Source organism: Cylas formicarius, unplaced genomic scaffold, assembly GCF_029955315.1.
Source record: "Cylas formicarius isolate icCylForm1 unplaced genomic scaffold, icCylForm1.1 PGA_scaffold_1__22_contigs__length_36826433, whole genome shotgun sequence".
NCBI lineage: Eukaryota > Metazoa > Arthropoda > Insecta > Coleoptera > Brentidae > Cylas > Cylas formicarius.
In genome coordinates, this window is record NW_026844264.1 from 15580039 (window position 1) to 15604918 (window position 24880).

Sequence of the window (24880 nt, forward strand, 5' to 3'; positions counted from 1 at the left end):
GATGGGGAAACCAAGTCCGGCCCATGGAAAGGTTTAATCCGGCCCGTTTAAGAGTGCCGTCGTGAAAATGTTTGAACGCGTTCTTGCTTCGTAATGTGACGACCCGCATGAAAACTACCTGCGCCGATATTCAAAACACAATAGTATTCTGGTAAATCCATCCGACCCAAACAGCTGACTCCTCTTCGCTCGAAACTTCCAGGCACCCTCGCATTTTCGATTCATTTTCTGTTTTTCCTCCGAAAGAACCGGAAAAATCCATGCGATTCATGCAATACAATCTTTTCAACAATGAAGCTTAGGAAAACTTCTTTAAGAAACAGAATTACAGATGAGCACCTTTCATCAGTTTTAAGAATTTCTCCTTCGCAAATGGAACCGGACTATGATGAAATTTTGATAAAACAGTCTCAATTTCATTTTTGTCGCGTACTATCAACCAGTAATGACACCAGAAAATAAAGTGATAATACTTCACATCGACAAATACACTAAATTCATTTTATATTTTATGCTTATAATTTTCTTACCTTTTGCTTTTTTACTATTAAAATAATAAGTAATAATAGTAAGTAATAATAAGTAATAATATGTTTATAAAACACATAAATTTTTTAACGATTAAGCATTATTCTTTGGCCCGCTACGATCGTCTAGTTATTACAAATGGCCCGTCTTAAAAACTTTCCCCACCACTGCATTAAGGTATAAGCAAACTTTGACATTTCTCTTTGTTTGTTGTTCTTTTTTTTTCATATTTCTTTTTAAAAAGTTCATAGTCGTCAAGTTCTTGGTTAGTATGGATTTTAAATAAGTTATACTTTTTGGTTACACTGCCGCAATATTCTGCTAAAATTGTATGAGTGCTACTTGGCCAATGGTAAAAGTGCAGCCTAAGCATGAAGGGAGTATCAACGAAAGTTTTCAGGGGTTAAATACCAACAAAAACAGTTTTTAATAGAATTATCCTGCACCTGTTAAATCACGGTGTTCTAAAATATAGAAAAGGGGAGAAACCGAACACCCTTTTAATCAGACAGAACTGAACGTATATTATACTTCACTGAATTTCCCAAAAAAATTTTGCGAGATGCAAGCAGGGACCTTGACTTATTGACTATTTCAGCTGTACGACGTATTTTAAAAGCCAGACGAAACTTCTGCATGGTCATGATGGACGAACATTTTGAGAGGGACATTTTTAACAAAATATTATGGACTGATAAGGCGATTCCACAGAGAATAAGTTTGTAATGAAAAAATAATAATAATAATAAGCAGGGCCATCGTGTGTTCAAGTGTGGTGCGGTATTATAAGGGATAGAATTGTTGACCACATTTTTTTTGAAAACTATTTAAACGGACAGAATTTTTTAATTTTGCTTCAAAATGCAATAATGCTAGAAGTAAACAACCTGCCCGACAACTTGTGGAAGAACATGGACTTTCTTTTGTGGGGCACTTAATGGATCGCGAAATAACTATACAGTTGATGACCTAAAGGAAAAAATTAGACAAGAGATTCTTGCTTTAAATAATAGGATGCGATTAGAAATGCGGTCTCCAGCAGGATGGACAATATAATGAAAATATATTACAGTATCACTATCACCAAGCTTTTTTTTTAGTTATTTGTTTCTGTTTTTTTTTTTGTAGATTAATTTATTCAAATTTGTTACCTTGTTTAGTTAGCCTATAAACTTTATTTATTTTTATTATTAGATATTTTCAATTAATTAACTGTTAAATGTTTCTTTCAATGTGAATTCTAAAGTTATATTAAATCGGTTAAAGTGTGTAGTATACAATCGATTTTTTTCAAAATTTCCACGTATTAATGGTATTGTTAAAAATAGGTTTTATTGATATACCTTTAAAAGAAGTAATATCATGTATGTGCTATTTAAAAAATACCTGATATTGCCAACAAGTCAACAAATTCAACAAGAGTTTATGCGAGTGTTATCTTAAGCCTCTAATATCTCAAAAAGTAAGTAAAGTTACCTTATTTTTTATCCTATAATTGAAATCTGATAAAAATGTAGTGTAGTGTGTTCCATTTGAAAATCTTCAGATTTTGTTAATTGAATTCGCCAAAAAGCACCACCTATGTATAAGCTGAGGCGCATCTATCAAGCTGATTGAGTAGAGCATCATCTCCTTAGTCTGTGGTTAAATTTTCATTTCAATACCTGGAACAGTAGAGTCGTAACACAATTTTATATGGGGCAATCAAAATATGAAAAAACAAAACACATAACCTCAGAGTCTGCCTAAACTATGCAAAATTCGAATAGGAACTTCTTAAGAAAATGACCTTTATTTCAACCAAGGATTCCAAAAATGTCGAAGTATATAGGGTGCTCCATTTAAAATTGCAGTTGATGTAGGGGGGAGGGCACCCTGTATCAACAAAATTAGAATATTTCAAATCTTCAGGAGAGTCGAAGAAACTTTTGTACGAAACTTTTTTTTGTATATCCTATGGGTTTCCAGATCGTATCATGCATCGGTTTATCTGGCACACGGTGTACATTCCTAATTAACACTCTGTATACTATTAAATTTGTCGTTAAATATCGATGAAATTGGTCGATATGCAGTACCGTTGGACCGCGGAAAATATATCCGATGGCGGGCGCGTCTCGATAAACGGATAAAGTGATTTCGGCGCTCGGTCAGAAAATTTTGGCATCGGGACGCGTTTCGGTCGCCAATAATAGCGTTTTAAACCGATTCCGGCAGTCTCATTTCGGCTTTCAACGATTCCCGGGCATCGGAAACTTCGAAAATTGTTCGCGTTAGCGAGAAACGAACAAAAAACTCGACCAATTAGCGGTGATCCTCGCCGGGTGATAGTTTTTGTCGTTGGGAAACGTCCAGTTGGTAATGTAGACCGCAGCGTTTTTCCGTTTCGTACGGCCGCGCCGCGCTCATCAATGTTTTGTTTTCACGTAAAGACGTGGGGGCTTTGTTGACCACCATTTGAGAATGTTTCGCGTTATTTTTGGACCGCGACGCTGAATGTTATTTGTTTATATCTTTGAGCCGTGCTTTAACGTTTTTCCATGGTCGACATGAATATTCAAACGCTTTTTGTTTCTTTTGCTTTTGCTAATTATTAACGCCGGCAATGCATTTACTTCCCAGAAGTATAAGAGAGGAACGTAATTATTCGCGTTCACGTTGCACTGACGTTTACTAGTCATCCTGTTTTCCCATTGGGGGATCCCTTGCTTCCATCTGCTGCTTCAACTCCCTTTGTGTCCACTTCCAGTTCGACTGTCACTCTTACATCATCCCTGGTTTTTTCGATTGCGACTCCGTCACTTTGTGACAGGACTGAAAGTTTTAGACTACTGCACCCGCCATAAATTAATAGTTATCACATTTCTGATATATGCCTCTCCCCTAACCCAATTTATCTAGTGTCATCTAATTTTCTGTTTACTGTGCTTTTTCTTATACAAGAACTTTTGGGCACTCATACCTTTGCTTTATATCATTGTTAAGACTGTGTGCTTCTCAGCTACAGCAAAAAAATTTCGATTAGTTTATATGCGAATTACCACACCAGTGCCTCAGATTTAAAAAGATCGAAAAGTTCACACTTTCAGGATACTTGTTCGGTAATCTAAAGTTTATTTATATATTACCTCAGTACCAATATCTTCATCATTTATTTTTACATTGGTGTTACTCATATTTAGAACAACATTTCAAATACCAACCAATTAAAATGCTTCATTTTAACTTCCGAAAGAAACGTTCCTCACAATCTCTGATTTTAAACTCTCTTTGCATGTAAAAAAATAAAATTCGCCTTATCAAAGTGTCTGGGGAATGATACTTACAAGTGAAACCCGCAAACGTGGGGGATTCTAATTTTTCAAATTGCTGAGAACGTTGCTATATTATACTGTTCTAATTGATGGTTATGATTTTCCCGAGATTTCCCACACTAATCCCGTTATTAGCAATTATAAATTATGTGTACTACGTTGAATCATACCGGCAAATGTTTTTTCGACATGTTTTTTAAGTTCTATAAATTCTACAATACACCATCGCTGACTATATAAATTTGTTTTCCCACTTTTACACCATTTTGACCTGGCTTAGTAGTTTCGATCACTGACTCATCATTTTTCCCGACCAAATTTGTTTAATGTGTGCAATCGTCTGGATTAAATTTTCTTAATCAAGATTTCTTCAACCATTTACCGATTTACTATTAAACTTTGTAGACAAAAATTAAGTGCATATTTAATAAAATAGAATCTGTATTGGTTCAAGCTTCACCTTCAATGCCAGTCATATCCGCGGTTCGCTCTGTCCTTACGAGAGAATCGTCGTTGGTTAGTTTTCAAGTTTATATAGACACCAGCTATTGCGACAGCTTTCCAAGCTACAACCTTGACACTGACTCTGCATACGCCTCCGAACTTCAAACAATTACATCAATCAGTCCGCTAGCTAGCGATCAGTTATAAAGGTTTCAAACTCGCTTGACGCAGATATTAGCTTTACAAGCTTTTCGCTATCAGCACAGTAAACCAATCTAGTAGTGTATAGTCGCAATTCAGAGACGGTATCTGCAAACATATCATTAAATTTCATTATAGTCATCAGTTTGGTCTACATATTTTAATTTGTATTTTGTGGAAATTGAAATCTGCCTGCTCATTTCCCAATAGGTACCTGGTTGGTTGTATCCCGCAACTAGTTGCGCGGATTTATACATGGAAAGACTGAACTGAATGAAAATTTAGTAGAAGGAGACCGCTCAGATAAGTGTTCTTTTAATAATGTACTTTCATCTTATTATTTTCTGCTACCAGCATGCAAATTAGCCATGTCGGGTGTTTTGAATGCCACTCTCGCCCATTCGAATCTCGCAAGGTATTAATCATCATTTGGTTTACAAACAGGCGATATTTTTTTCTATTCCCTACTTTCTGTACCCTGATATGCACGTATCAAGCGTGGGTTAGAGTGCAACTTTAAGACGTTTACTTTGTTACTCACTGGCGTGAGCCAATTCGGACATTTCCGAAACTTGAGTCACGTGAGCGATTGGATGTTTTCGGTAGATTCTAGCTACGGATGGAATTTTGACGTTTATCAAGTCTAAACGAACCGTTACACTAATTGTATTGATGATGTTTCTTGAAGTCTCGCTCCTCGTGCAAAATCAAATTCGTCGGTGATTCGCTTCTCAAACAATCGACTATTTATTCTTTCTTTATAATTTCTCGTAAATCTGCGCAAAGTTCGTCATTAAACGTGATTCTTCGCTTTGTTTAACATAAGATAACAGACTGGTTTGTTTGAAGTATTGATAACGATAAGCCGTTCATCAAGTAAATCACTAATGCTTTTTACACAGGGACATTTTGGAAAACAGCGGTCGGCTGCTGTTATATTTTTGTGTCCCTTCCTATCCTAGCACCCATATCATCCATCTAACTGGGGTTGCACTACTATGAACTATGTTATATATAGCATATAGCACGTCGACGGCAACTGTCATTACATAATGCTTTCGAACTTTGATCGCTTTTGTCTACGGCGTTTTCACTTTATCGAATCTAATCTGGGCCGCAATAAATGCGGATGTTGCGAGATTTTCGGGCTGTATTGCAAAATTATATGATATTTACCCAAAAACGTGAATATCTCCAGATAACGCACGTTTTATAATTTATAAGGTCATGCACGGAACCTTGAAAACAAAACATTGTTTCCTAACCAAGAAGCCTGTTCGTCGGCAATGCTGGGCGCATTATTATGTGCGGCACGTGACTTTGTAATATCGTGAGTTTGACTTTTTGCCGTCGCGATCGAAAGTGTCAAAACATCACCGGCGCGGCGTTAAATGTCTGTGAATAATGTCAAAATCGAATTTTCGTGAGTCGAATCGACGATCACGCTGGTGGTGCCATGTTGTTGATTGGCGCGCGGGGGCATGTTACGTCTGCACCTCTACTCCAACCACTTCCGTCTAGTGCTGCCGCCTATCGCAGAGGAGGAGGAAGTATACCGTATAGATCAGATCAAAGAGTTCGAGTATATCTCTCAGGGCTACAAGGAATGGCTCGCGGACATCCTAGAGAAAGGTATTGTAGACCATTTTACGAATCAACGAGACCTCTGGCTGAAAAAAGTTAGTCTACCTGATTTTCGTATCTGCGTTGTATGGTTTTGTTGATGTTGATTAAAAAAATTTTTCATTTGGTATTTTATGGATTCATTCGGATCTTCAACGTTAGAGGAACAGCTTACCGGTAGCAAATCCAACCACAAATTGCTCCGTTGATGGGTGTCACTCCAATATGGTTGTAACAGCTTTGGATGTATTAAATTATCCTGGTCCTATTAATTTTGCTATTTTGAAGGAACAATGAAAAAAATGCCCTTTGAGTTTTTGGTCTCTTCAGTAGACCGAATTAAAATTACAAGTTTTGCTTTTAATAACGCTTGGACATTTCCACCAACCACATACTACAAAACTGCTTTGTGCAGATAGAATGGGCCGGTTAAACGTTGAAAGGTAAACATTAATAAATACTTTCTTACGGACACGTTTGTTTACTGTCTGTCAGCAGTGCCCACAGAATAATTCGCGAATAGGCGCTTTGGTTTCGTAAGCCACCATACATGATAACATGTCGAAATTTTGGCTAAAGTAGGTTATCGCATCTCAATTATGGCTTATTTCGATATTTAAAACGAAAGATGAGATAAGAACCGTTTGTTTTGTACGTTTTTCAACAGGGATATACAAATTCATGATTGATTTAGTACACGTAATTTCGTAATGGGACGGAACGTGGCGATTGCTATTGTTCGGCTCCCAACAGTGCTCTGTTTGATTGTTTTAATATTTTGTAGTTGATTATTCTTATATATCCAGGCAATTTGTACAAATACGGCTTAAAAATTGGTATAAAAGGGAAAGTGTCTCATTAACTATGAATTATGCACCGCCACTCGTCTCCGCTGTAAGCGATCGGGGGCTTCGGACCTGCGGCTTTTCTAATAGTGCCCCATTCTGAATTTACGATACACGTCAATACAGGGAGTTACAAAAAAGTTGATCATTTCGTTGATAATTCTTTAGGGGCAAAAAGTGTACTAATATCACTTGAGCAATGCATTTAATATTGTATGTAATGGGTGTTTTTTTTTTCGATGTATAGTTGGCATTACTGTTCAAGATGGCGACCGATTTAACAGCTGTCAATTGATTTATTCTCAGTTTGGTTTGGCAATTCATCATGAATAGACTCACGCCTAAACGACGCTTGCAAATGGGCCCAAAACGAGATTGCCATTGTTCCCGATTTTCATAAGCGAATTTTGTTTAGCGATTAAGCGCACTTCTGGTTGAATGGCTACGTCAACAAAAAAAACTGCCGCATTTGGAGCGAAGCTAATCCTCAAGTGTATGTCGAAACACCAGTTACATCCAGTTGGTGGAATCATTGGTCCGTACTTCTTCAAAAACGATGATAGCCAGAACGTTACAGTCAATGGTGATCGGTATAGAGTTATGATTACTAACTCTTTCATTCCTGATGTCCATGGCCATGATGTCGATTTATTGAAAGACACGTTTGGTGACCGCCTAATTTCACGTTTTGGACCGCCTAATTTCACGTTTTGCACCTATGAATTGGGCTCCAAGATCTTGTGATTTAACACCGCTAGACTACTTTCTGTGGGGCTATGTAAAGTCATTGGTCTATGCGGATAAGCCACAAACGCTTGACCATTTGGAAGATAACATTCGCCGTGTTATTCCCGATATACGGCCACAAATGTTGGAAAAAGTCATCGAAAATTGGACGTCCAGATTGAACTACATCCGCGCCAGCCGTGGCGGTCATATGCCAGAAATCATATTTAAAATGTAATGGCACAAGATTATCTTTCGGATAAATAAAATTCATGTCAATCGAATAATCCATCGTTGTTTTATTGCAACTTAAAGTTCTACACATCAAAAAAAAAACCATTAGTGCTTAATATATTTTAACTAAGGTTTTTAAACGTTAATGAACCTAGTAAAACAAAAATTTTATAACCTATAAATTTGTGTTGTGTCTTTTCGTTTATTAAGAATCTTAACTCAGGGTCATGTATGGTTCCCAATGTTTTTGTAACAAAATGTAGAATGCCCGAGTATGAGTTAGATATTGTGGTCACGTTCCCAGAAAATAAAATTCGTTTTGTGGACGTATACCAGCTCTTCGTACAGGGCGTTGTGTCTCAGGGATTATTGGCGGATCCTTTTTTCATGTTTTGTCACAAACACGCTGAAACGAACGTTTCCAATTGATGGATAGCACCTTGAAATTTCGCACAGATATTTCCTGCCCAATTATCTACCCAATTTTATTTTTTCCTCTTTGCATTTTCGCAGTTCTAATAAAAATCCTTCAGTAAATCCTCAAAATTATCAAAAAACTTTGGATTGGATTAGCAGTATTTAGTTATTAAAATTTCTATGCTTAATCGGCTATTTCAGTGTTTTATTGATTTGAAGACAACGGCCTGATTCTTGATAACATTACATAAATCTGTATCTAGAACATTTGGGCGCCCGATATCATGACCGCCAAAATTGACTCTATAGAACGGCAGACCTCTGAAGACCTGCTAGCGTCCATCGTAAAACGGATCAAGTAACGCTCCCGATAATTCTTAAAGGGTTCATAATAATAAATTAAAAACTGTTTAGCGAGGAAGTTACTGAGCTATCCTAACTAAACATTATCTAAATAATACCTGTCAATACTCAGGAACACATTGCTTACCCGGCAAACATCCAAGTTGAGTTTAGATAGTATCCTCATATTATAAATTGTGTGTAGACAGAAAAGCGCCACAACCTATCGCTTCGACTTGGCGCGATCACCACAGCTCTGAGAAATCAATGGACTTGATATTTTTTTGCTGACACTTATGTACTGTGATAGTATTTGTAATAAATTCGCACTTCATTAATGTTGCCATCATCCTTTTTCAAAAGGTCAAAATGGAAATGCAGGTCGAAAAGGGGCTGTCTAAGTGCCAACCACCCAAGATATTGATCTCGTGCAATAGTCAATAATTTGCAATAAAGCAAATGTTCGTACGGGGCGAAATTTGTATGTCGTAATATTTAAGGTCCAGTGGTTCAGATATAATTCAGTTCAGGATAGAAATAAAAATTTATATGAATAGATTTCCAAAATGCTCCGATATTGAAGTTACCGAAAAAAAAAATTTTTAGGAAAGTTTTGGTTAGTTGACCTTATAGGCTATAAAACTGATGCATGTGTAAATGTGATTTTCACATTTACATAGTGTCAGTTCAGCGTTGTTTCCTAAATGAATATTGTTTTATTTATTAAATCTACAACTGGCTGCTGAAACGGCACCATGAACCGGCATATTAACAAAAAGTAAAAAGCTATTCTTCGTTTTTAATTTGTGGAAGAAAATCACAGTTGTTGGTTGTTAATTGTTAACTTTTTTTTAAATTAAATTACTTCATTCTAGTTTAAAATAATAGTATATTATGCAACAAGTGCGGTAAACGGCATTTGACTCACGAGTTTATTTGACACGAGCGGAGCGAGTGTTTAATAAACGAGTGACTTAAAAGTTTACCGAACGTGTTGCATACTATCCGTTTCTACGTTAGTTTTTGGGTACATTTTCGCAAAATAACACGAATACGTTCACTGACATGGCCGTCAGAATTGATTGCTCCCAAACTCGTGCGGCAAAATCGCGGAAATGTCCGAAGTGACTCGGACAAACGGGAGTAGAGAATATATGTATGGTATGTTCATAGATATAAGAAAGTGACCAATTGCTTTTGAACGGATTATCCAAGGGTGGTCATTAACATACAATGCAACAAGATTATTTCTATTAATTTAGGTAATTATTAATTATTAATTAAGGCAGTAATCTTGTTGCATTCTATGTTAATGACCACTCTTGGATTATCCGTTCAAAAGCAATTAATCACTTTCTTATATCTATGAACACCCGCGCAAAAGTTTATAAAAACTAATGCGGACGAAGTTGCTACATATTGCTAATAAATATAATGTTGTATACATAGTATACATATAATGTTTCCAAAATTAAAGACCTAACTTAATTAATAACGAAAAACATAACATTTACACTGTTTGACAATCTGAACTCAACTCAATTCAGCAAAATAAATAAATTCGGCCATGAAAATCTGTTTTCCTAAAGTTATCGTGACAATCGCCGACTGATTGATGGACCATTTTCCGCAAGATAACGCTGCGTCTGTAATTTCATGCTTACTTTATTGTCGAACTCGATACCAACCAATACATACGGAGTATCGTCTCGTTTAAACGTTCCGGATAATACTCCATTTATTTGTGAAAAATGTGTCTATTCTAGATAAGCAATGTAGGTCACGGTTTACGTTTTATTGTCCATTACCCTCGCTGGAAGTTAGCGCCTGAAGTTATTTGCTACGGAACGAGGGAAATCTGCCATCGGTGGCTTTAATGTCAAATCCGGAACGTTTTATAATTCAAAATTGTTTACCGTAAAGTATATCTTTCTGAACGAATTGTTTATATTTATAGATCGCCCTTATTTAATGCGGTTTTATAATGACGGTTATCCCGTTGAAGGAGCATGCACGCGATTATAACCAAATGTTTTCAATAATCTTAAAAAAAAAATAGCCCTAATCCAAAAATTTGTTTTTTTTTGCAAGATTATATCAAAAATGTCGAAATATATAATTTCTCTGCTGTACTTGTTCAGACTGTTAAATTTTTGCGAGCCTTCATGGAAGCTTAAGTTTTTACCTACCAAATTTACCTGAACGATTTTTTTGTGTGAAATTTGATTATTGATAAATATAATTGATATTCACAGTACACTTATACACGAGCATACTGGGGGTTCAGTTTTCATTTTAGGTCACTAAAATTCTTTAGAAATTTTCGTGGTTAGCGAAAACTTGGAATTCCTGACAAAATTTTATTTTATGTTCCAACAGGTTAATAATTAGTTAATATAGTACCGCATATTTGCAACTAATTTGAAGAAAGAAACAATAATTCCGAACTAATTGTTAATATTATATAGTTGTTAATAATATCCCAGAATAAGACACCATTTTATTTGTGTTGGTGATTTATTGTGTTTTTTGTTTTGCAGAAGAAGATGAATCTCAAATATTCGTCAAGTTCTTCAAGTTCCACAAGTGCTACGACCTTATTCCTACTTCGGCCAAGCTGGTGGTGTTCGATACGCAGCTGCTGGTGAAAAAAGCCTTTTTTGCTCTCGTCTATAACGGTAAGAGTGTGCACGTAAATAAACTATCTATTGACAAAATTAAATTGAAACTGTTAAATTTGCAAAATGAACTAAACAATATTTACAAATCGTGTATTTGTACTTTGCGAAAAGTGGGGGTCCGGCGGAGTAGAACAGGCTTATCTTAATCATCTTGTTTATCCTTTAGAAACAAAAAAAAGTACTAAACGGCAAAGCCAAGGCCACCAAATATTTACGTGCCACGCGTGGAATGTACGCAATGAGAAAAAGAAGCGTGTTGGCGGGCAGTGGCGTATGTAAAGCTCCGGTTGCCATGCCGACATCTTTTTTACTTTTGAGGAAATAATGCAGTGTATTGAATAAATTTAAAAAACAGATAAAATGATTTTTATGCTAAAAAATGACAACCTGTTCCAAATTTTAAAAATTTCAATTACTAAGGTAGTGAACGAATTGGAGGATAACCTTTCGCAGCCAACGGAAGTTGAATTAGCGTGATTGGTATACTATAACTAGTAATGTGCGGCACACAAAATGAAGCCTATACAGCGATCGAAATAAACGATTTCGGTTGTATAAACCTACAAATAAAAGGCCTGGCATATCAGACAATCTGACGCTGCAGCCAGTCTGGAACATTATGCCAAATTATGCAGTGTTTATGAAGAATTAAAGGTCGCCACGTACAGCTTCGACGCTCCCAAAAAATATATCAATCTGAATCATATTATCCGTATGAAACTTTGTTGCGGTTAATATTTTGATGACAGTCTTTCACGCTTACTAAAAACGTGTTAGTTGCTAACCTCTCGAACGACATTCACGGTCAAACGCTCTATCGACAAAAATAAAACAATCCAATTCAAATCAATTTCTCGTTTGTGCGGATTATATTTTTTCAGTTAGGCAAACAGCAATAAAAATAGCAAGCAGGCAAAAACTCTAGCAGAATATGTTGTGCCAATTGTTACTCCATCCATTTGTTAATAGATTTACTAAATTATCATACATAGCCTTTTCTGACACGAATTCGTTTGTATTGTAAATGCTTTTTTTTTGGTGAGTGGTTATTGGATTTTTCTAGTCACATTTAGTGTTCTCCTCCAACGGCTGTACCAATAACTTGAGTATAATTTCCATATTCTTATTAAATATTTATTTTCGAAAGTGTCGGCTGTACCTCGCAAGTCAAAGGCTTGCGAGGTACAGCCGCTTAGCGTGCAATTGGCCTTGCTAAAAAGAATATGCGTGCTCCCCGAAAACTCGCGGAAATTAGGTGGGGTAACATCCGTACTCACCGAGTATTGTATTGTATTGTCAATTTCAATTTGTAACTTTAGCCCTACACGTGTATTGTTCTTAATTATTAAGGTGTGAGGGCGGCGCCGCTTTGGGATAGCCAAAAACAAGATTTCGTCGGCATGCTGACCATAACCGATTTCATAAAAATCCTGAGGATGTATTACAAGTCGCCCAGCGTGGCCATGGAGGAGCTGGAAGAGCACAAGTTGGACACGTGGAGACGGGTGCTGAAAGACGCGAGACCCCTGATTCATATTGGACCCGATGCGTCGCTGTATGATGCCATCAAGGTTAGCGGATTTGCTGCCATCTTAAATTTTTAATGAAAAACTACATATGATACTATTCCAAAGCTACATTTCTGGCTTTTTGCTTGTAAGGTGGCTTGATTTTTTTATCGATGAAAATTCTACCGTTGACAGTTAAAATTTCTGTTTTGATTAATTTTAGTTGTTTTCTTTGTTAGTTTCTTTCATTCATTCCTAAGTAGTTCAACAAAAACCCAAATTTTATCAAAACCCTGAAAATGAACCCAATTCAAAAGTCTAGTGTAGAATTAAATCACAAATACAATATTTGATAATGGTTTCCAAAAAAAACTATTGTTTTCTACTGTAATTAACCGAAATAAAAAATTATTATAATAATTTTCCTTTGGAGAATTTATGGAAGGTGAAACTTTAAGTGATGAAATTTAATTAAAAAATTGTCAATGATAAAATAATGATCACAAAACTTTTCTTGATATTGCGCTTCCATTGTTTTTCTGCCATTTTCACCATCGTTTTTGATTTTCAGGTGCTAATCCATAACCGCATCCATAGATTGCCTGTGATTGATCCAGATACTGGAAACGTATTGTACATTTTAACTCACAAGAGAATACTGAGATTCTTATTTTTGTATGTAAGTGTCGTGGTCTGCGTTTGATCGCATCGAATCCAACGTTTGCTCGTGACGTTTTGCAGATAAACGAATTACCCAAACCGAGTTACATGAACAAAACTCTTCGCGAACTGAGGATAGGCAGTTTCGATAACATCGAGACCGCTTCGCAAGACACCTCGATCATTTTAGCGTTAAAGAAGTTCGTCGAGAGGCGAGTCTCGGCCTTACCTATAGTAGATCCGGAGGGACGGTTGGTCAACATTTACGCCAAGTTCGACGTAATCGTATGTATCCGTAAAAGTGTCTAAACGGTTTCATGTTTACGATTCGTTTTGCAGAACTTGGCCGCAGAAAAGACGTACAACGACTTGGACGTCTCTCTGAAAAAAGCCAACGAACACAGGAACGAGTGGTTCGAAGGAGTCCACAACTGCAAACTTGATGAAACTTTGTTCAACGTCATGGAGAAGATTGTAAGGGCGGAGGTATGGTAACATTCCATCTACGGCGGACCTTTGTTGATTTATTTTTTTTGGTGTTATTAAAGGTTCATAGGTTGGTGGTCGTCGACGATGATGACAAAGTGATAGGCATTATCTCGTTGTCAGATTTACTGTTGTACCTGGTTTTAAGGCCTTGCGGGGAAGACGGCGGATCTCCGGATGGTGTTGCATCTGTACGAGCTCAGGTATTTCGTTTAAACCCTTATATTCAACCGTCTCTCTATTTTAGTATTCATTTGAAATGTGCCACAAAATGTCTTAAATGAACCAAACATAATAAACAATTCAAAACTGAAAATAATATAACTTTTATTAATTTATTCCTCATTTTGATTACACAGGTCTACAAAATTATACTTTTTGACAGATGATTTTGATTTTGAAAACTGATTTTATATAATTTTGGTAGGCTGATTACAAAAATTCTATGCATTTATTTGTATTACGTAAGTTTTTTTTGCAAATATTACAAAAAAAAACGATATTTCTAAATATATATATACGATATTTTTTTATTCAGTAAAAAAGTGGAATGCTAGGTAAAAAAAAAGTGATAAAAAATTTACTCAGACCTTTGAGTGAAATCTTCGTGTTATTGCCAGAAAGCGACGTTTTAACATCCAGCAGTAGTCCGCCATCATCGTTATGCTCCGTCTACCTTGGTATCGCCGTTCCATTTCCTTAATGCGAAACCTCTCTCCCTGTTCTTCGCTAACTGCTCTAAGATTTTCAGGAAAATAATTCAAGTGTCAAAATAGGAAATGCACTTTCAAACTCATATTAAAACCTAGACGATGAAAGTGTTGTAACATATTTTGAACAATACTTTCTTACGTTTGCTTGAACTTGGTAAACACTGATTCAGTAGAAATACTAAAAGGATGTCGAACTTCCATTGTCTTTATTTTTAACTTACACAACGTTTCGGTTTTTAGTTGTTATGTGTAGTTTTCAAGTGAATTTCAGTCCTGTAAGTTATGAAAATGCTGGTTTTGACTATAATCTGCTCTAAATCAAGAGCGAGAACCAATTTTTCGCTTGAAGGCGGTAGACACTGCGGGGAAGACACTGATTCAGTTTACATTTGATAACGGATAGTGATACAACTGTACGAAACGTTTTGTGCAAGTTAAAAATAAAGACAATGGAAGTTCGACATCCTTTTAGTATTTAATACTTTCTTAGTTTTCGTCCTTAGAGTTTCCAAGTAACTTATCAAATACTTCTTGAAATGAAACCCAGGCATTTTTCTCGACATTGGTCATTGTGTTTTGAAAAACCTTGTCTTTGCATATTGTTCTTATCTGCGGTCCAACAAAAATACCTTCTTTTGCTTTGGCATCAGATATGACTGGAAATTTCTTCCACAAATATTTGAAACATTGACTATTTTTTTAACAAACGGCTTCATCAAGCCAGGTTTGATATGAAGAGGAGGCAGTAAAACTTTTTTGGGATCAACTGCTACTAGGTGTAAGATTTGTTCTAATGTGCCATTCTATATGAGTCCAACGTCTATCTCTTGTCCGATTATCCCACTCACAAATAAAACATGGAAATTTTGTATAATCTCCTTGTTGTCATAGGATCATGCACACCACTTTAAGGTCACCACAAAGCATCGACCGATGTTCTTGGTAGTTTATTTTTTTCAATGGAAGTCCTAAATGTTCATACGTTTTTTTTTAAATGTACCGAATGAGCAACGGGAACCAAGGCCAGTTCGTTACCATTGTGCAATAAAAAGGCCTTTAAAACTACGCTTTCTTGAGTCAGTAAACAGGCACATTTCTTAATTTTGAAATTAAGTCAGGAATATTGTTGCAATACACTAGCGGTGCTTCCTGAGTAAAATCTTTTTCGCGATTCCGGTAAAACCTTGATGTGACCCCATTAGACGAACAAAAATAATAATCATTATTGTGATTCCTAGACTCTCGCCATACCATAGAAACACCAGAGCTTAAACATTTCTTCCAACCTTTTTGCCAGTTTCTTAATGCTTAAACGCAAACGGGAGAGCCCAGGATTTGTCTTGGTCGCCAATTTTTACACCAAAATGAGCACGGTAAACATTTTTCACAAAAGAAGCCTTTGCTTTACTACGACATAACTACCACAGATATTTATACAATCTGGAACACTAGAAATACGACCAATAAAACCAAAATGTCCATAAGCAAGTTACAACACTATATTGACGCTTCTGTGCCAACTCTGTTGTTTTGCAGATAAATCTTAATATTGTTCAGTGTTGACAAATCACATTTAATTCTTTTAAAAATCGTGCCTAACATATAACAAACTTATTCATGTCATAGATATCAATATTAATAAAATAATGTTTTTAAGATATTGATATAAAAAAATGACTTGATAGAACAAAAATATGACGCTTTTTTTAAGTCCCCGAAAATATACAAATAAGCAAACAGCTTTCAAACGTCAAAATCACTGTACACCTGTGTTACCATTGTTACCTATCTCTGCATTTTTTCTGCCCAAAGATTATGCTCTATCATCGCCTCTTCGATTCTTTGGTATTGCTGGTCTCTCTTTCTTCTGGATTCCAAAGCTCTTCTTGGCTATGTATTATTTTCTATCCTCCTTAAGAGGCCAAACCAACGTTTCTTCATATTCCTCACGTCTTGATCATAAAATAATTCTATTTCAGGACATCTTAAAGGCGCAAGGAAATATGGCCACGTCAAGAAGCTCATCGAATGAGGAAGTGGCCGAAACAATCCCGGAAGAAGAGGAGACCGAAGAGAGTGGCAAAGCGGGCGAGAATTCAGCGGAAATTAAAGAGGATTCGGACGACCGTCTTCCCAACACGCCGACTATAGAAAAATCCCTCGCGTCCGAAGGCGCCATATTTAGGGAAGTAACCGTCATTAGCGGGGGGGAATGATGAGGAAACAAAATATAATATATATATACACACACACACACACACAACATAATTTTCGTACGGTAGTGATCGTTTATCGGCTTTCGAAAATTGATCACGCGAGATGAGTTCGGGAATTGTTTCTGTTTTATTTTGCAATATTTGCATTATGATGGGAGCTGGTCTTTCCTGGATAACGGCCCCGCAAACATTCGTAGATAAGAGGTACATAGATGCAATTTTTTTTGTACTTAAGTGAGTAAGAAACATACCAAAGACTGCTTGTCTACGCAAACAAAATGAAACAATTCGCAGGATTTATGATGCTTTATTTATTTGTATGTTACATATAATAATACCGGTTAATATTAGAGGCGCAAGGTGGCCCACATAAAACCGTATATTTTACCACAGGAATCTTAATATTAATTTTTAATTGAATTGTAATATATTTTTATCCAACGGTACAACAATAAAGTGGTTATATGTGTGCAGCGCATCTTGCCTGTAGATTGTAAAATATTCGCTATATTTAATCTTAAACATGTTGAAAAATTTACTAATACTAACTAGCTTTTCAGATATTGTTAACGGCTAAGATGGCATGTGAACATTTTACTGAGAACCATTGAACATACTTTTTATAACGCTGAACGATAATTTTGAATACAATAACGATGCTAAGAAAAAAAAATTGCCTTATTTCGGTAGAAAGTATGTTTAATAATAATAATTGTAGCTGCAGGAAGATAAGTATACTTAAATTTTTTTTCTTTTGTTTTTGGAGTGAAATGGTTATATTTTTTATCGTGTGTAGTAACTTGAGAATTTGTTGAAATAAATAGTTTAAGGAGCGCTGTTGTTTTTCTGACTTAGTTTCTCACTTTTACTTCTCTCCTATTTGGTTTTTCGACGCTATTAAAAGGCTGTTCCAGAAAATAGCTATTTTAACTCCATTTTAAGAGCGTTTGGGTGGTTTTCAAAACCAGCACTTTCAAACCTCCACAATAATATAATTCAAGTAATAGACAAATGAAAAGCAATCTGACCGTCCACATGAAAGAAAAAGTTGCCACAATAGCCTTACTGGGGCACACCGGCCGGATTTTTATTTGATTAAATATAAAGTGAAAATAGGTAGCCAAGTAAGTAAAAGTAAATATTTAACTTAATGCGGATATTTATTTAGATATAAAGTTAAAATAAACAGGCAAGTAACTATAAAAGTCAAAATTTATTTAACTAAAGCTTTCGCATATTAACTAAGGTGCTCTGAATACAATGTAGGTGATTACTGCTATCTTAAAAACGGTTGGAAGGCGTATACAGATTTTAATTAAAAATATACCTACAATCTGTAGCTGGTTGTTCAACTGCTTCAAAAAAACTAATAGTTTTGAATTAGCTCACTTGTTTGGTTTATGTTAAAATATTCTCTTCTAACATTAAGGGAAAGTTTTTAGCTGCCAATTACTTAAACAAGAAACCAGTTCTGAAAAGGAAAGACGATAAGAAAATGTTTCGTTTCCAAACGATATTTTTCCTTGCTTCAGGGTCAGCATCATGCAGACACTTGTCAAAATCATGATTTTTCACATAGATCCGGAATATCTACGAGCAAAACATTAATTAAGGATACATACATACATAATACATAAATATTGGTGACCAAATATATGTCACCTGGTATGCCTCTGCACTTATTTAGAGAAGCTAGCAAAACATCTTTTGTCTCGGGATGCGCGCTTTCAATTATATAGTCTTACTGTATAACTCCATCATTATTAATCTAGAACAACACAACAAAATCCCAAGAAATATATGTATCTATCAAGATTCTACATAATTTTACCCAGTTTTCCTCCAGCAATAGACACATTAAGTAACACTGAAGAGAAAAAAAGTTGTAATGAATAAATTGAAAATTCATTTTTTACAACACGTCTGGATTCCTCCTGCGTCAGTTTTGAGTCGAACTAGCTAACTTTGCCAATCGTCCTGTTGGCGCCTTCAGAGCTTGACTGAAACCGGCTCGCATTTTACTCTGTACCTGCTTTTATATTGTTTGAAGGGGGCGTACCTAAATGAGGGGACTAAATACCGTCTCGGATGACTGTATTGGCGACAAGTAGAGACCTGACTCGCAGTTAAGATTGTTAGGTTGCTTATGGATTTCTATAGGCTCTCGGATTTTTCGTTGGTAGAAGAATTGATTACAGGCAAGAATTTTATCGAATAACATTTTATGTCCGGTTCGTAATTGTATTCAGCAACTGCTGAGGAGTTTATTTGTCTTAGTCTTAATGCTTTTTCATGTTCTTTGAACCTTGTTGATATTTTTCGTCCGGTCTCTCCAATGTATTCTTTGTCGCATATACATGGAATGCTGTAAATCTCAAATGGAATTTTGTCTTTGACGGATGGAAATTCTTGAGAGATTTTTGGGCAAGTGGTAAATCTGGTTTTTGACGTTTATATTTCTTTAGAACTTTTCATATCTGGTCAGTGATGTTTTGATTATAAGGAAGGACAACAGTGGCAAGTGTGGGATTGCTTTCGGTTTCATTGCTATTGGAAGGTTGTGGTGAAGTGCATTTTGTGATAGAGCGCTTAATATCTTTAATGCGGAAATTATTAGAGAGAAGGGCAGAGGTAAGGTGTTTTAATTCTGGGTGATGGTCGCATCACCATCCGGCCCAAAAATCATCGGTTATCAATTCTCTTCTTTACAGAGTCTTAAAACTATCTCAGCCCGAGTCGTTGAACCCAGAACTTCTGTCTAATAATTTCAACATTAAAGGTATTAAGCACTTCATCACAAAATACACTTCACCACAACGTTCCAATAGCAATGAAATCGAAAGCAATCCCACACTTGCCACTGTTGTCCTTCCTTACATTCAAAACATCACCACATATCAAAAGTACTAAAGAAATATAACATCAAAACCAGATTTACCACTAGTCCAAAAATCTCTCAACATCTTCGATCTGTCAAAGACAAAATTCCATTTGAAATGTCAGGAGTTTACAGCTTTCCATGTATATGAAGTTTTCATTGGAGAGACCGGTCGAAAAATATCAACTAGGCTCAAAGAACATTAAAGATCAATAAGACTAAGACAAATAAACTCATCAGCAGTTGCTGCACAAAATCACAAAACCGAACATAAAATTTTATTCGATAAAACTAAAATTCTTGCATGTAGTCAATTCTTCTACCAACGAAAAATCCGAGAGTCTATAAAAATCTATAACCAACCTCTTAACCGCGACTCAGGTCTCTACCTGTCACCAATATAGAAATCAGTCATCCGAAACGGTGTTTATGCCCTTCATTTAGCTCCGCTCCCTTAAACAATATAAAAGCAGGTACAGAGTAAAATGCGAGCCAGTTTCAGTCAAGCTCCGAAGACGCGAAAAGGATGGTTGGCAAAAAGTTAGCTAGTTCGATTTAATAAAAACTGACGCAGGAGGAATCCAGAAGTTTTGTAAAAAGTATTACAATAGCCTGTTTAAGTTTCTTTGAAAAATTGAAAATTCATTTCTGCTGCTAAGGTTGTTATTATTATTAATATAAAATACTTATTTCATAGGCGTTTTCGTTCAAAAATAAAACTTACTTTCATTGAGTAATCGTTGCTGGTGCGGATGTCGTATGCCAAATGTTCTTCTAAAATGATTACACAACTTTAAAAATTCACTATTGAATAAAATTAAATAACCAAAACCAAAAAAAAAAAAATTAAGTGAATTATTATTTTTGTATTATTTTTATTTACAACCTATATTGACCGTTTGACTCCAGTTACCCAGTCACTTGACTAATTATTTTCGGAAAATAAATGAAAAATTCAAGTTCAAAAAGTCATTACATTTTTTTTAAACTGCTTACCATTTGAGTTCAAACTCTATCAATGGACATCATATATTATTAAAATAACAGTACGTTAATTTAGGCATATACCCCATGTTACCTTCAGTTATTCCAGATTTCTGCACACATGTGTTGTGCAATTCAGTCAGCGTTGTAGAAATCTTCAACTTCAAAAAATCAAATGATGTTAATTATCCTCAACCAGCATCTAGCAATTTGTTTTATACCCACCTTTCCAGTGGCGACCGCCACTAAAGCAGCTAACAGATTTATTAAAACTTTAAAATGCATAACACATAATTTTGTGCAACTTACTCAGTTACCGATTGTGTAAACTCCTCTTTTATATCATTCTGTGTATGCCAGTAAAAAAAAAATATTGACTACCTATTTCAATTGTATACTATTATCGCAAATTCCTAATATTTTCTTCGATAATAATCATCTTGTTTAAAGGACGAGACGGTAATTGATTTGTTGGAGATAGCAACGCAATTGAATACTTTTTTTTCTTAAATTAATGTCAACTTAAACGTTTTCGTTGCTTTACCTTGTGTGTATTACATATTTTGAAACTTTCGATTGACAAACAACGGAAACTGAAAAATATCTGGTGGTGTCATGGTATTGCCTTACTGATATTAGTCATATATAGTCAAAAAAACGAAGGAAAATAATTTTTTTTGCTTATTACTGGCAAGAGGTCATTGAAATTAAGGAAACTTCTCTAGTTGTGAATCTGCCTATATTAATTCGTTCGTCATACTAATTATAAAAATTATTCGAAGAAGCGGGTACCTCACACTAGGAACCAATTCTGAAATATAAAAAAACCGTCCTAAAAATTATAATTATAAGTATCCATTACTTAAGAATGACGTCATTAGGTATAGAAGTATGACTTAAGTCCAACGACATAGAGAAGAAGTACAATCAAATTTACTTACTTCTGGATCAGCCTGATGCATGCAGTAGTTGAAATTGTAAGATTTTTCACATAAATCGGCTCCATCTAAAAGAGAACATTATTTTTTAAATTTTGAATGCAAATGTAGCAGTTTTTCTTATAGATTCAAAGCGATTGATTTTCTGCAGCCCTCTACACAATATGCCAAAATATATGTTAACGAGATAATGGAGGCCACAACAACACACAATTAAAATTTATCTCTACGCTCTTTAAAACAAATTGTACAATTTCGAACTTTATTGGAAGTTGAAATAAAACTATTGTACTTTTGCTAAATTACATTAAACATATTAAAATATATCCAGGATGTATAAAGCATAAAATAAAGCAAAAACAAATCAATACCGGCAAGTGCAGGAACAATAATTAATTAACTTTAATTATTATTAGTTGTTTTTCATTTTCAAAATATGCAGATATAATGCACCTTGAGAAATGAAGCCTTCCGCCATTGTAGCGTTCAACATTCGAATACCAACAAAAAAAAAAACACAAAACTTGTGTCTTAAAATATCTATTTTCCGCGATACAAGGTGTCAAAACGTAAATCGTACATTATGCAAAAAGTCTGATAAATGGTATTTTAGTTACGACTTTGTTTTGGCACGATCGGGGCGGACCGGAGCGAGTGCTTAATAAACGAGTAACTGAAGAAGATTATCAAGTTTATAGGTCTTGCATGCTATTCTTTTTCAATGGCCAATACTTTTTGGGTGCATTATTGCAAAACAAGATCAATGCATTAGCGAGCGTAACGTGACTATCTGATTTGAAAACCGTCAAAATGTACCGAAAACACCCAAACCATCCCCAAATACGGACAACGTCCGAAGTGGCTCGCTAACATGTGAAATAAAGCTGAGGTTTTAAGTTGACACTTTTCGCATGCTTCATTCGTACATATTTTAGAGCAGTTAGTTTATTACCAAGTATATTATAGGGCGCCTTAATACAAAATATGGGTCAAAACGCGCAATAAACAACTTTTTATTTTTTCCTCGAAAACAAGATTCAATAAGATATTTAATAATAAGAAGACTCAAGAATTCGCAACACAAGTTACTGATTACGAAAAAGATATTAAAAAGCGCGCAGATACATATTTATTGCCAAAAGTGTTTTTTTTTTCAATTAAAATTAAATTAAATTTCGAGAGCATAATCAAAATCCATTAATAAAAAAGCATTTTTTGTTCTTACGGTCTATCATTACATCGTACTCACTCTCGATACTTCGACATTTGTTTATGGCGGCGGTTAAAAGATCTGCATAGGACGGGTGCGCGTTCTGTATAATACTGTCATACTGGATTTCTCCATCCGAGCTCATCTGAAAATAATTTGCAAATCCAGATACGAGTCTAAAAATAAGAGGCTTTTCATTACCCATTTTGATTCGAGCATCAGGCATTTCATATAGCACTGAAACGAGAATAAACCGTTTTTACTTAGTAGTTAGTTGTAATAACTGATAACTATAAAATCGTTTACCATAAGTGCCTCATTTTTGTGTCCAACTTCGTAAGCAGCATGATCCTCTGAAATTATATATGTTACATAAGTTACAAGTTAGTTTAGTTTCATTAGTTTCATTTAGTAACACCAAAATACAGTCCGTGGCTAAAATCGGCTGAACACATCCGATTGCTTCCAAAACCCTGATTAAAATAACGAAAATGTCCGAAGTGACTCGGGGCCATGGGCAACAAAGCTGATTTTTAATGTAACACTTAATCACTGCACGATTGGAGTAGGGGGTAGATGAAGCTGAAGTAAAATTTAAAGGTGCCAGTACTGGAGATGCTGGGTATGCAGGGTATGAGGTGGTATACAGGTGATTTCAGTTTTTAATTTTTATAAAACATTTGTAGAAAATTGAAAGAGCAAACAAAAAATGTTACCAGTCATCAATAAACCAGTGATGTACTACTATATTTAGAAAAAATACCCTACCAATACCCCAAATCTCCACCACTGGCACATCTAACTTTAGGAAAAACGCTTCTAGTTGCAGATTAATATATTTGACTGACTGACATGACATAACAGAATTGACAAACGTCAAAATTCAAGCTGTGCGGTAAAATCTCCGAAAACATCGGATTGCTCCCAAACCCGTAAGATAATATCCTGGAAATGCCCCCGAAGTGGCTCAGATACGAGGTAAAGTTACGCTTCCCGCACGGTAGATCGGTGTATAATTGGGTATTTTACAGAAGGGAGTAGAAATTAGTATATTATGCAACAAGTGCGGAAAACGGCATTTGACTCACGAGTTTATTTGACACGAGCGGAACGTAGCGGGCGAGTGTTTAATAAACAACGAGTGACTTAAAAAGTTTACCGAACGTGTTGCATACCTTTTCTACGACCGTTATTTTTTGGGCACATTTTCCCAAAACAACACGAATACATTCACTGACATGACCATCAGAATTGACAAACGTCAAAATTCAAAGCGTGGGTAATATCTCCGAAAACATCCGATTGCTCCCAAATCCGTGCGGTAAAATCCCGGAAATGTCCGAAGTGGCTCGGATTCATGGGAAACGAAAGTGACGTGGTAAAGTGACGCTTCCCGCACACTACATCGGTGGGTAATTAGGTATTTTACAGACGGGAATAAAAAAATATTTTTTTAAGAAATAAACTGGTAAATCAAATGCTCAAATATTCATACTTGTATACTAATACATTTAATGTAATAGTTTTAAAAATGTAATATGTTGTGCAGCTTTGATTTCGTTCTAACGGGATAAAGCAGTTTAACCTGGGAAAGTCTGATTTGGCCGATAGCAAATATTCTACTTACCCTCGGTAAGATCGCTGTTTTCTATACAATGTGCGTGTAGTTTATCGATAAAGGCCTCAATTTCTGGCGGCAGAGTTATCTAAAACATTTACATTAGATTTTATTTATTACTAAACTAATAATACGCGATCATTTTATTTACCCTTGCTTCCAAGTAGCCCAAGAGGCTAACTGCTACGAAAATATTCCAAAACATTTTAGCCATTTTCAGTGGGGATTACTTTAGGCCTAGGCGCTCGGGTTACCCTATTTATACTCTACTTTACCGGTCGAGCAAATCTTCGAAAGTTGTATTTTTTTTATAC

The 24880-nt window shown here is 35.6% G+C and overlaps 3 protein-coding genes across 7 annotated transcripts in view; 1 reads left to right on the forward strand and 2 right to left on the reverse strand.

Moving 5' to 3' along the window:
• Positions 1 to 17771, forward strand: part of LOC132696234 (5'-AMP-activated protein kinase subunit gamma-2) — a 111834-nt gene extending 94063 nt beyond the window's left edge. For all 4 annotated transcript variants that reach the window (XM_060660955.1, XM_060660954.1, XM_060660956.1 and 1 more), the window contains 7 exons: positions 11215 to 11352; positions 12706 to 12926; positions 13435 to 13542; positions 13605 to 13808; positions 13863 to 14009; positions 14072 to 14212; positions 16702 to 17771. In XM_060660955.1, coding sequence (XP_060516938.1) covers positions 11215 to 11352; positions 12706 to 12926; positions 13435 to 13542; positions 13605 to 13808; positions 13863 to 14009; positions 14072 to 14212; positions 16702 to 16938 — 1196 coding nt within the window. In that variant the 3' untranslated portion in view covers positions 16939 to 17771. The remainder of the gene's footprint in view (positions 1 to 11214; positions 11353 to 12705; positions 12927 to 13434; positions 13543 to 13604; positions 13809 to 13862; positions 14010 to 14071; positions 14213 to 16701) is intronic.
• On the reverse strand, positions 17521 to 21377 carry LOC132696237 (uncharacterized). The gene is made up of 4 exons (XM_060660961.1): positions 21026 to 21377; positions 20895 to 20961; positions 20541 to 20590; positions 17521 to 18528 (listed from the first exon to the last, which is right to left on the reverse strand). The coding sequence occupies exons 1-4, from the start codon at positions 21083 to 21085 to the stop codon at positions 18388 to 18390; spliced, it is 318 nt and encodes a 105-aa protein (XP_060516944.1). The 5' UTR covers positions 21086 to 21377; the 3' UTR covers positions 17521 to 18387.
• A 140-nt stretch (positions 21378 to 21517) lies between these two features.
• LOC132696236 (pheromone-binding protein-related protein 6-like) lies at positions 21518 to 24877 on the reverse strand. Of its 2 annotated transcripts, none has more exons than XM_060660960.1 (7): positions 24718 to 24877; positions 24576 to 24654; positions 23255 to 23301; positions 23150 to 23185; positions 22988 to 23093; positions 21742 to 21806; positions 21518 to 21611 (listed from the first exon to the last, which is right to left on the reverse strand). In XM_060660960.1, exons 1-7 carry the CDS (start codon positions 24778 to 24780, stop codon positions 21594 to 21596), a joined length of 414 nt encoding a protein of 137 aa, XP_060516943.1. In that variant the 5' UTR covers positions 24781 to 24877; the 3' UTR covers positions 21518 to 21593. The 2 variants fall into 2 exon arrangements, with proteins under 2 accessions (XP_060516943.1, XP_060516941.1); XM_060660958.1 differs by having other exon boundaries at positions 21518 to 21632.
• Between the last annotated feature and the right edge of the window lie 3 nt (positions 24878 to 24880).

Bases quoted from the DNA above. Each gene is read 5' to 3' on its own strand.
- LOC132696237 (XM_060660961.1), bottom strand. From the start codon at position 21,085: ATGCATTTTAAAGTTTTAATAAATCTGTTAGCTGCTTTAGTGGCGGTC. The intron at 20,962-21,025 runs GTGGGTATAAAA...GATTTTTTGAAG, and splicing joins TGGCGGTCGCCACTGGAAAG to TTGAAGATTTCTACAACGCT. The intron at 20,591-20,894 runs GTAACATGGGGT...TAATCATTTTAG, and splicing joins GAAATCTGGAATAACTGAAG to AAGAACATTTGGCATACGAC.
- LOC132696236 (XM_060660958.1), bottom strand. From the start codon at position 24,780: ATGGCTAAAATGTTTTGGAATATTTTCGTAGCAGTTAGCCTCTTGGGC. The intron at 24,655-24,717 runs GTAAATAAAATG...TAAATGTTTTAG, and splicing joins TGGGCTACTTGGAAGCAAGG to ATAACTCTGCCGCCAGAAAT. The intron at 23,302-24,575 runs GTAAGTAGAATA...ATATAATTTCAG, and splicing joins AAACAGCGATCTTACCGAGG to AGGATCATGCTGCTTACGAA.